We start from the raw sequence: 12614 nt of genomic DNA, 5'->3' as shown, positions 1-12614 counted from the left end.
TACCATATTTCACTTTAGGTAGGGTGCTCTTTTCTTAAAAGTCCACAAAGTTGAATCAGTTCATCTGGACACAAGTTTGTTGTAGAGATACGTTTCATCACTCATCCAGGTCCTCACACCTTCAGTCTGAGTTCGTGTTGTATATGCAGATGATTTGCATAACGACAGATCACCACACATTGTATAACAATGTAACCGGTGATCAGGTCTATATGCAAATCACAATGACCATTAATTACAATGGCCGTGTGTGCCTTTCACATATAATTGGGGTATAGCTCCTGTCACAGCATTGTAAGATGGTGAGAGATGTACTTTCGGGACCCCCCCAACCCCCCCCGATTCAGAGATGTGATAGGAGCTATACCCCAATCATATGTGAAATTAATGGTCCTTGTGATTTGCATATGGAACTGATTGACGGTTCCACTGTTATACGGGTGGTTATATGGGTGGTGATCGGTCTTTATGCAAATCGTCTGCATATAAGTTTGGGGTATTTACCAGCTCAGACTGAAGAAGTCACTGAAGAGTGATGGAACATATCTCTACAACAAACTTGTGTCCAGATGAACTGATTCAACTTTGTGGATTTGTGTACCTGGATTATTAAGCATGCATCAAGACATTTTCTTAAAAGGCTTCAGTTTGTTGTCGATAACTCTGGTTTGGTTTCCTCTGTTTATGGAACATTTTCCTTGAAGTTCAGTTGCTCTGTTTTATGCCTTTTTTAAGTATTGGGGGTCACCTCTGGCCTTTGCTTATAGAGCCCTGTTCAGTTCAGAGTGCTGTGCCACATTTTAAACCCTTTCATGGGATTATTAAGTCGATTTTCCTCTTTCCTCGTTTGTGACTGCTCTCTGAGTAGTAATCTTGAAAACATGTAGAACTGTTAATGGAAATAGTCTTGTACACTTTCACTGCGTGTGCTTGGTGATAAAAGCATTTCTGGATAGCTCAGTCAGCTTTTTTCTTTGCCATTATAACTTGTTTACAGGGGATAAAATGGCCTTTTTAAAGCATTAAAGTCACAATTCATTGTCAAAATAAAGTCATGTGAGCACTCTTGAGGTGGGGACATGTGAGTCTAATTTCTAATTAATTACAATACACACCGATCAGCCATAACATCAAAACCATCTCATTGTTTCTACACTCACTGTCCATTTTATCAGCTCCACTTACCATATAGAAGCACTTTGTAATTCTACAATTACTGACTGTAGTCTGTCTGTTTCTCTGTATGCTTTGTTAGCCCCTTTCATGTTGTTCTTCAATGGTCAGGACTCTCTCAGAACCACTACAGAGTAGGTATTATTTGGGTGGTGGATCATTCTCAGCACTGCAGTGACACTAACACACTGGTGGTGTGTTAAATGTGTGTTGTGCTGGTATGAGTGAATAAGTCACAGCAGCGCTGATGGAGTTTTTAAACACCTCACTGTCACTGCTGTACTGAGAATAGTCCACCAACCAAAAATATATCCAGCCAACATCGCTCCGTGGGCAGCGTCCTGTGATCACTGATGAAGGTTTAGAAGATGACCAACTCAAACATCAGCAGTAGATGAGCGATCGTCTCTGACTTTACATCTACAAGGTGGACCAACTAGGTAGGAGTGTCTAATCGAGTGGACAGTAAGTGGACACGGTATTTAAAAACTCCAGCAGTGCTGCAGTGTCTGATCCACTCATACCAGCACAACATACACTAACACACCACCACCAGGTCATTGTCACTGCAGTGCTGAGAATGATCCACCACCTAAATAATACCTGCTCTGTGGTGGCACTGTGGGGGTCCTGACCATTAAAGAACAGGGTGAAAGCAGACTAAAACAGTATGTAGAGAACCAGATGGACTACAGTCAGTAATTGTAGAACTTCAAAGTGCTATATGGTAAGTGGAGCTGATAAAATGGACAGTGAGTGTAGAAACAAGGAGGTGGTTTTAATGTTATGGCTGATCAGTGTATACTTCCTCTATACTCTTGTACTTGATATTCAGAGGTGTCAATAATGTTGACCATATCTGTTTTGCCTTAAAGTTTTTAGCTCTTTATTTTTATTTTTAATTAAAATAATTAATTAATTACCTCTTATTTATCTTTGCAGTTTGTGCCATTTCGGGATTACATGGACCGGACGGGAAATCATGTGTTAAGTATGGCACGTTTGGCTAAAGATGTTCTGGCTGAAATCCCAGACCAATTCATCTCCTACATGAAGAGTCGGGGCATCAAACCCAACCCGGCACCCCCTCCTTACACCCCCTCAGGACACACGCACCACACTCAGATCTGAAACCCCGATTCCTGGGGTTTCCTATCCTAGCTGGATATGGCATCACCCTCCGTGTAATTATGGCCTTTGGTTTCCTGCATTATTGTACAATACTGTAGGGAGTCTCCAGTAAAGTCTGAGAGGGCATTTCTAATTGTGCTTTAGTTCCTGGATGTTTTTTTTCTGGGTAAAGTGCATGACCCAAGAAACAGACTTGCTTTTGTCAAAAAAAAAAAAGAAAAAAGAAAAATATTGGCCTGTGACTGTTTCTCTTTTTGTGTGGTAGGTTAAAGAGGGAGGAGGGTACATTGTGTATTCAGCTTGTGCCTGTCTGTGGTTGTCTGTATATCAAGACACAAGTACTGTGCTCTAACATTTGACCTTGCTCCACATTGGTGTGTAAGAGCATGTGTGCATTCAGGTGAAGTTTTTAATATAAACAAGACTCATTTGATTTGCCATCTTTGCATACCACTTGTTACCAAGTGTTACTCCTTCTATCCAATGCCTTTTTTGGATATATCTTGTTTTCAGCATGCTTTGTTTGAAAATATGCTGGAAAGAGCCATAACAGTCAAAACTTTCAATATGCGATGAGCCATGATTTTCTCTATACACAAATCTTATAGAGAGGTAGAATTAGTACATAGCAAAACTGTGTGGGTAGTTGAGTTTTCATGACAGCACCATGTACAACACTGCCACAATTTAAAACACATGCAGTTTGGGTAAACTTGAGTAAAATTGTAAATCCAGTAACTCTTAAACAGGATCTGTTATTGCAAGATGTGGAAAACATTTATAACATACATTCACTGAGCACATTATTAGAAACTCCTATCTGCTACATACATTCATTATTTTATAAGCTACATCTACCATACAGATCAACTTTGTGGGTATACAATTACCCACAAAGTTGGAGCACTATTTTCCTTCCAGTACTCACACTTAGGTGTTTCAAAAAAACCAAGATGTGTTTACAAAGTATACAAATCAACAGGTGGTCTACGGTCAGTAATTTTATACCCAACTTCATCTTTACTAGAGACATCTGTATTACAACCCCAAGTCAGATAAAGTTGGGACAGTATGGAAAATGCACATAAAATAAAAATGCTGTGTTTCTTACATTTACTTTGACTTGTATTTGATTGCAGACAGTTTGAACCATTTCATTTCATTTGTTAATATACCTCCATTTGTGCATTTCAGGCCTGCAACACATTCCAAAAAAGTTGGGACTGGGGCAATTTAGGGCTAGTAATGAGATGAAAAAACTAAATAATTATGTGATTCCAAACAGGTGATAATAAACATATGATAATCATGGTTTGGTCTTTAATGAGCAAAAATGGCCAGAGGATCTCCAGTTTGTCAACAAATGCGTGAGAAAATTATTGAAATGTTGCATATTTCTCCCTCTACAGTGCAAAATATCATAAAAACGATTCAAGGAATCAGGGGTGAATTTCAGTGTGTAAAGACAGAGGGCGCAAGCTTAAGCTGAAAGCCCATGATCTTCGATCCCTCACATGGCACTGCATCAAGAACCGCCACTCAACAATAGCTGATATAACCGTATGGGCAAGGGGTTTACTTTGGCAAACCTTTGTCAAGCACTACAATACAGTGTTACATGCACAAATGCCACTTAACACTTTACTGTGCAAAATGTAGAAAAATGCATGGATGTCATCTTTTCCAGGGACATCCATACATTTTTCAAGACAATGCAAAACCACATGCTGCACACATTACAAAGGCATGGCTGCGGAAGAAGAGGGTACAGGTACTGGACTGGCCTGCCTGCAGTCCTGACCTGTCCCCAATAGAGGATGTGTGGAGAATTTTGAAAATGTGACATTGACAACCCCGTACTGGTTCACATCTTAAGATGTGTTTGCAGGAAGAATGGGACAAAATAAAACCTGAAACACTAAATCTTTACTGAGCAAAAAAGAAGCTTTATGTTAACCATGTCCAGAAACTGCGTTGTCATCTCTGGGCTCAGAGGCATCTAGGATGGACCATCACATAGTGGAAACATGTATAGTGGTCAGATGAATCAGCATTCCAGGTTTTTTTTGGAAAAAATGGATGCTGTGTGCTCCGGACCAAAGACGAAAAGGACAATCCACACTGTTTTCAGCAAGAAGTCCAAAAGCTAGAGTCTGTCATGGTATGGGGCTGTGTCAGTGCCCTTGGCAAAGGTAATTTAACTCTGTGATGGCAGCATTAATGTAGAAAAGTACATTGAGATCTCAGAGCAACATATGCTGCCTTCAAGATGTCATCTTTTCCAGGGACGTTCATGCATTTTTCAACAAGACAATGCAAAACCATATGCTGCACACATTACAAAGGCATGGCTGCAGAAGAAGAGGGTACGGGTACTGGACTGGCCTGCCTGCAGTCCTGACCTGTCCCCAATAGAGGATGTGTGGAGAATTTTGAAAATGTGACATTGACAACCCCGTACTGGTTCACATCTTAAGATGTGTTTGCAGGAAGAATGGGACAAAATAAAACCTGAAACACTAAATCTTTACTGAGCAAAAAAGAAGCTTTATGTTAACCATGTCCAGAAACTGCGTTGTCATCTCTAGGCTCAGAGGCATCTAGGATGGACCATCACATAGTGGAAACATGTATAGTGGTCAGATGAATCAGCATTCCAGGTCTTTTTTGGAAAAAATGGATGCTGTGTGCTCCGGACCAAAGACGAAAAGGACCATCCACACTGTTTTCAGCAAGAAGTCCAAAAGCTAGAGTCTGTCATGGTATGGGGCTGTGTCAGTGCCCTTGGCAAAGGTAATTTAACTCTGTGATGGCAGCATTAATGTAGAAAAGTACATTGAGATCTCAGAGCAACATATGCTGCCTTCAAGATGTCATCTTTTCCAGGGACGTTCATGCATTTTTCAACAAGACAATGCAAAACCATATGCTGCACACATTACAAAGGCATGGCTGCAGAAGAAGAGGGTACGGGTACTGGACTGCAGTCCTGACCTGTCCCAAATAAAGAATGTGTGGAGAATTTTGAAATGAAAATGCGACAACGGCAACCCCGTACTGTTGCACATCTTAAGACGTGTTTGCTGGAAGAATGGGACAAAATAAAAGCTGTAACACTAAATCGCTTGGTATCCTCTGTGCCAAAACGTCTTTTAAGTGTGGTGAAAAGGAATGGCAACATCACAAAGTGATAAATGCTTTACTGTTCCAACGTTTTTGGAATGTGTTGCAGGACTGAAATGCAGGAATGATTGTTTATTAATAAATAAAATGAAGTTGAGCAGACAAAACATGAAATATCTCAGGTTTATGCTGTCTGTAATGAAATAAAAGTCAAAGTAAATGTAAAAAACTGTGTTTTTTTTATTATTTGCATTTTCCATGCTGTCCCAACTTTTTCTGATTTGGGGTTGTAAAGTTTATTTTAATAGCTACCATAAAGTGCTCGGTGTGTGTAAAATAGAGGTTTTTTTTAACTGTCGTTTAAAGCAACTCTTACACCTATAAATTACAACAGCCACTTGTCAAAAAAGTACATTTTGTTATCTAATTTAGCTCAGTTAGTAAAACAAACTTCACTGTAACCTTACTGCCCATGCTAACAGTAGTAATCAGCACTAGCCCATCTACAGGAGCACTACTCAAATAACCACTTTTAAACTGTACTGAGCAGAAAAGCATCTTAGAACGGCACACAATGTATCTTTCGGAGATATAGTACATTCTTTTTTTCTGCTCACTGTGGTTATAAAGAGTCATTGAGGCAGGTAGGCTGCAACAACAGAGGACCACATTGGGTTCCACTCCTGTCAGAACGTAATGTTCTCGAGAAACTTATTACCCTGCAATATACATGTCACAGCAGAACTTGAGATTCATTAGAAATATTGCTTGAACTGTCCAAAACTGTCTAGTTTCAGGGAGCATGTGCCCATGGTTATCTGTTCTGATGTTTTTCTGCTAATTTTGATATTTGATGTGAACAACAACTAAGGTTCTTTACATGTGTCTGTATGACTTTTTATATTACACTGCTGTCAACTGACTGTACACTGCCAGGCCAGATATTACACTATGTTTCTAAGTGTGTTTTTTTTGTTTTGTTACACCCCTGGAGTGTGGGGAATATCTGCGTACATCCTCCTTTATGTCCTTGCAGCCTTCTCTTTACTCCTCTCCCTTACAAAACAAGATGTGTAATGGTATAAATGCTTTTAATGAAATAAGACCATAAGAGATGGATGTGTAATGGACTGAATTACAGATTAGGTGACTGAAAGATTGAATTAGCTTTATCACTACTATTTGCGTTACTATTTGCGAAGTAATGGTATGTTTTTTATTTGTCTGGTATGTCATGGCCATTTGTCTGGCAAGTTCATGTTGCATTTTCAGTGACCTGTTCAGCTGGTTATGAGTCACCTTACACTGAAGTAAATAACTGACATTATTTGAAGCACAGCAAATTGGGCAAATAATTATTATTTTTTTTTTATTCAAGTTCAGTTTAAACACTCATACATCACTCCAAAGTACGTTTGCTAGCATCTGATTCAGTTTAGAAAAATATATTTGAATGAATTTAATTGTTTATCAGTAAAAAGCTGCTTTAAACACGTGAAATAACGAATTAAAAAATATACATCGATCAGGCATAACATTATGACCTAATATTGTGTTGGTTCCCCTTTTGCTGCCGAACAGCCCTGACTCGTGAAAGCATGGACTCCTTTAACTCCTGTGAATTTGGAAGCCAAGTCAACACTTCAAACTCATTGTTGTGGTCCTTAAACCATTCCTGAACCATTTTTGCTTCGTGGCAGGGCGCATTATCCTGTGGAATACTGTTTTTATGGAATGGTGTACATGGTCTGCTACAAATCTTAGGTAGGTGGTACATATCAAAGTAACAACCACATGGATGGCAGGACTTAAGGTTTCCCAGCAGAACATTGCCCACACTGCCTCTGCCGGCTTGCCTTCTTCCCATAATGCATCCTGGTGCCATGTGTTCCCCAGGTAAGCGACACACACGTGATGTAAAAGAAAACGTGATTCATCAGACCAGGCCACCATCTTCAATAGAAGATGAGCAATAGCTCTGTGGTCCAGTTCCGATACTCACGTGCCCATTGTTGGCGCTTTCGGTGGTGGACAGGGGTCAGCATGGGCACCCTGACTGGTCTGCGGCTATGCAGCCCCATACGCAACAAACTAGGATGCATTGTGTATTCTGACACCTTTCTATCAGAACCAGCATTAACTTCTTCAGCAATTTGAGCTACAGTAGCTCGTCTGTTGGCTGTCGGACCACATGGGCCAGACTTTGCTCCCCATGTGTATCAATGAGCCTTGGCCGCCCATGACCCCAGTTTACCACTGTTCTTTTTTTGGACCACTTTTGATAGATACTGACCACTACAGACCGGGAACACCCCACAAGAGCTGCAGTTTTGGAGATCAGCCGCTCTGACCCAGTCTTCTAGCCATCACAATTTGGCCTTTGTCAAACTCGCTCAAATCCTTATGCTTGCCCATTCACATTTAAAGATAAAATGTTCACTTGCTGCCTATTATATCCCATCCACTAACAGGTGCCATGATGAAGAGATAATCAGTGTTATTCATTTCACCTGTCAGAGGGTCATAATGTTATGCCTGGTCGGTGTATATATAATAAGATATAAAAATATATTATATGAAAAAAAATTTTTTGTGTGTGTATCAAAACCAGTCACATTGGTGCCTCACATCAATGATACCATCTATCTTTGTGTTTAGGGACATGACAAAATCGCTTCCTTAGTCATATAAAATTACATGGGTATCATGTTTTGGTACAGCAACACAATTGTAGCCTCAGTGCATTATTATTCTAATCCAGGGGTGCCCACACTTTCGTGGCTTAAGATCTACTACTTCAGTCGAAATGTCATCACGATCTACTTTTTAATAAGGGTGGCCTCATAATTTTTTAAAAAAGCTTTGAAGCTTTCTAAAATGCGCTTCCGTTGCCTATACTGATATTCAGCTTTACAGGGCATGCGACTGACAATCACACTAACCTTATTCTGATGATTTACACTGAATGGTGTCAGCCAGGTTTATCTAGTCTGGACAATATCTGCTGATACCAATTCTCAAGCAGGCTTCCAAGTGTTCATCAGTAAGGGTGGACTTAATTATTTTTATGTGGGAAAAGGCTGATTTACACAAGTAGGTTGATTCAAAAATGCTGTCAAATATGTGGCACATTTTCTTATGTTATTTTTCCTCAGCCAGCAAGTTCCATAATTGTCCAGCAGAGACCCTTGACTTCATATGAATGTTAGATTGTAGGGTAAATATTTCTCCATCAGCTTCCTCCTTGTATGAATGAAACAGCCACATCAATGAAACAGGAACATCTTTGCAATGGTCTTCCCTGAATAGAAACATTTTTGGTTTCTTTGTGCTTGGTTGCGCACTCATCTTCACAGACATTGTAGGTTACAAAAGGAAAATTTCAAAAATGGCGCAAACTGGCTACTGATGAATGAAAACTTTCTATATCCACAGTGCTTTAGGTGGGCTGAGGCATAGCTATGGTAATAAATGGCAAATTAAAGAAACATCGACTGGTAGATTGCAATCCACGTATTGGGCACCCCTGTTCTAATCGGTCATGCCTAGGGGCGATTAAGAGTATCCAATTCACCTTCTGCATGTTTTAAAAAGGTGAAAAAACAGAGTACACAAAGGGAATATACACAGGCAAAAGAAAGAATATGCCCAACTCCTTACTTACAGTGGGGGTGAGGTTTGAACCTAGCTCGGCTGGACCCTGGTGCTGTTCTGCAACACCATGACACATAGTTTTACCAAAGTTTGCAAAAGCCAGGATAAAAGCAAACGTGACACAAGGTATTGGAGTATGTGTAGGAATTTGTGCCCATTTAGTCAAAAGAGCATTAAGAAGCCTTTGCAATCAACATTTCAGTCCGTTGTTTAGTGGGGTTGAGCTCAGGGCTCTACAAGCCACCGGTGTTCCTTCAAAAAGTCTTTTTTTCCATTGTGCATGGAAACATAGATACATCAAACTGGCTAAGTGCAGTATATACTGTATTAGCATGAGTAAGCTAGCATTTAATTTTGTAAACACTTTATGGCCGAGTTAAAAGTGCTTATTTAATGGAATTATTTTTTTGCTGTCTTTTTTCTTTTCCATCTCTGAATGCAGCATGGAGCTACATTCTTCATCCAGAATCTGTATTTTTAAGTACTCTAGATTTCCTCAACATGTTTAAGGAAGCACTTTATTACAAAGATGTCATTCCTTAAGACCTGTACATCTGTACATGATTAATTTTTATATTGTATAATGTGTGCCTGAAGTGTAAGCACCCAAATACCCAATGTCAGAATATCTCTAGAAGCACAGCAGATGTTGAAGTTCAGGGGGTGTACAGACAACAACCAAACATTCAGTGCCAACATCTGTAACATACTGTAGAGAAAATAATGTGCATGTAAGTGCAAATAAAAGAGGAACGGTATTAGAAAACATTTTTTAAGTGTATTAAGTTTTACCTGGCAACCATACAGCATGTCTGAGTTTGTTTGATGCTTTTATTAACTACATATTTGTTCTAAACTCTTTGTATCCTTTTTTCCCAAAATTATTTTTGGCATGTTTGCTTTACCCTTAACTGAGCTATATTGTATATGATTGTTGTCATACTGGTTAGTTGTGAAATGCTTTGTATTGGATTGCCTTAAATGAAAATTAATAAACACGGTAAATTGTTTTACAAAAAGTTGTTTTATTTTAATTTTAGAAGACCTGAAATTTTGCGGGATAGCTGGATATTCCGCTAGCACACCAGTGTCGAGATTCTGAACTCCTCAGTTCGAAACTCGGCGTTGTCACCGGTCGGCTGGGCTCCATCTAGCGGTCATAATTGGCAGTGCCAGCAGCAGACACGGTTCTGCTAGGGCGTGATGACCAGACTATGTGGGTGGGGTCTTCAAACGCTGTGTAAGGCAGATAGAGAGGCGCTTGTGCAGAGTCCATAGGTGAAAAAGGGTTCCGCAAAGGGCTGTGTGCGGGTCGGAGGAGGCGTGAGCAGCAATATATCCACCTCAACTGCTATCAGAGATCCCCTAGGAGCGGAAGACAAATTGACTACACAAAGTTGGGAGAAAATGGGATAAAATGCATAAATAAAATAGAAAATAAAGAGGACCTGAAATTTGATATTCTTCTCAAAGTGTGCTCTTGCCCTATGTACAGGGCTTTAAGGTGAAAAAAATTCCAAAAATTCTTTTTTTAATTGTCAAAGACTGATTAATTCTGGGGCGGCACAGAGTTTGCATGTTCTCCCCGTGTCTGCATGGGTTTCCTCCGGTAGCTCCGGTTTCCTCCCACAGGTCAAAAACATGCAGTCAGGTTAATTAGAGACTCTGAATTGCCCTATAGGTGAATGGATGTGTGTAGGTGTGTACATGTATGTGTATGTGTGTCTGCCGTGCGATGGACTGTCGCCTTGTCCAGGGTGTTACCTTGCACGCATTGAAAAGCTGGGATAGGCTCCAGCATCCCCCCGCGACCCTAAATTGGATAAGCGGTTAAGAAAGAGAGTGAGAGTGAGTGAGTGATTCATTCTGGTCAGGGTCCCGGTGTAGGCGTCACTCACTGGCAGAAATACAACCAACACATGGTTCCAATCCATTGCAGAGCACCACATACTCATATTCAGGGACAGTGTTAGCATGGTGGGTAGGGCTTTGGACAATTCATTGGAAGATTGTCTGTTTGAATCCAGGCTCTGCTATGCATCCTGTGTTGGGTCTTTGAGCAGGGCCCTTAACCCACTCAACTCCAGAGGTGCTGTACAATGGCTGTCCCTGTGCTCTAACCCTAGCTTCCAAACAAGCTGGGATACATGTGAAAAATGATCCACAAAGTTGAATCAGTTGAATCAGTTCATCTGGTTGAATCAGTTTATCTGGGAGGGATATTTCGTGACTCATCTAAGTGACTTCTTTAGTCTGAACTGGTGGTGAATACCCCAACCTTATATGCAGTTAATTTGCATAACGACACAACAATGGAACCGGTCCATAAGGTCTGTGGCAAGGCAAACCTCCTTGAAAATTACAAGAAGAAACCTTGAGAGGAACCAGACTCAGCAGGGCCCATCCTTCTTGGGTGGTCTGGAGGATACTTTAAATAAATAGGTTTTACACAAATCACAACACAATTAAATGAACTAAAAGTTATAACTGGCAATAAGTACATAAATAATAATAGAGTTATTATTCAGTTCAGAATGTAATGAAGTCTGTAGTGAGTTCTTGTCATTCTTGGTGCAAATACTCCAGGCTCGTCACCTCCGGCAGAAGCAGCATCGTTTGCACGGTCGTCTCGACTTCAAACCTTGACCTCGGGTGGTTAAACAGGTTTCCATCAGAACCACCTCGGGGTAAAACAACAGAAACTGTAGTTATAAATGTACAATGCTAGTTAAAAAAATATAAGTTTTAAAGAGAGTTTTAGACTCCGGCAGTCCTAATTATTACAGCATAACTAAAAGGGAGAGCGAGCAGGTAACAAGGTCATGAAGGCTTTCACAGGACATCAGCGCCCATCTCCCCACCGTCATCAAACCTGAGTGATCGGATATGAGAGGCAGAATGACAGCAACCCAACATCCCTGATCACCACAAGTTTCTATGACCAAGAACCCCCAAGCTCTGCTCCTTTGTCTATACTAATCAAAAGCCTGAGAAAATAAATATCTTTTTAGTCTAGACTTAAACATTGAGACTGTGTCCGAATCCCGAACAGAGGCAGGAAGATTATTCCAAAGTTGTGGAGCTTTGTAAGAAAATGCTCTTCCACCAGTCGTGGTCTTTTTAATTTTAGGAACTACAAGTAACCCTGCATCTTGTGAGCAAAGTCGACACCCTGGGTTGTAGTGATTAATAAGTTCACTCAGATACTGTGGAGCCAGACCATGTAGCGCTTTATAAGTTGGTAAAAGTATTTTGTAATCAATGTGGAATTTAACTGGCAGCCAGTGTAGAGATGATAGAACAGGAGTAATATGATCAAATTTTTTAGTTCTAGTTAGCACTCGAGCTGCTGCATTTTGAACCAACTTAAGTTTGTTTATGGATCTACCAGAGCATCCAGTTAGAAGAGCATTACAATAATCTAACCGAGAAGCTATAAACGCATGGATCAGTTTTTCGGCGTCTTTAACAGATAGTATATTTCTTATTTTAGAAATATTACGTAGATGAAAGAAAGCAACTCTAGTAATATT

General features: G+C 40.2%; 1 protein-coding gene across 4 annotated transcripts in view; it reads left to right on the top strand.

Annotated features, from left to right (window-relative positions):
• The window catches only part of cpne5b (copine Vb), a 277781-nt gene extending 275078 nt beyond the window's left edge, over nucleotides 1–2703 (top strand). For all 4 annotated transcript variants that reach the window (XM_062986426.1, XM_062986428.1, XM_062986429.1 and 1 more), the window contains one exon: nucleotides 2116–2703. In XM_062986426.1, the coding sequence (XP_062842496.1) occupies nucleotides 2116–2304 (189 nt within the window). In that variant the 3' untranslated portion in view covers nucleotides 2305–2703. The remainder of the gene's footprint in view (nucleotides 1–2115) is intronic.
• Nucleotides 2704–12614: the final 9911 nt, after the last annotated feature.

This window comes from Trichomycterus rosablanca, chromosome 24, assembly GCF_030014385.1.
Source record: "Trichomycterus rosablanca isolate fTriRos1 chromosome 24, fTriRos1.hap1, whole genome shotgun sequence".
NCBI classification, from domain to species: Eukaryota; Metazoa; Chordata; class Actinopteri; order Siluriformes; family Trichomycteridae; genus Trichomycterus; species Trichomycterus rosablanca.
Note: the sequence above shows the minus strand (reverse complement) of the source record. Positions and strands in the feature narration are given on the sequence as shown.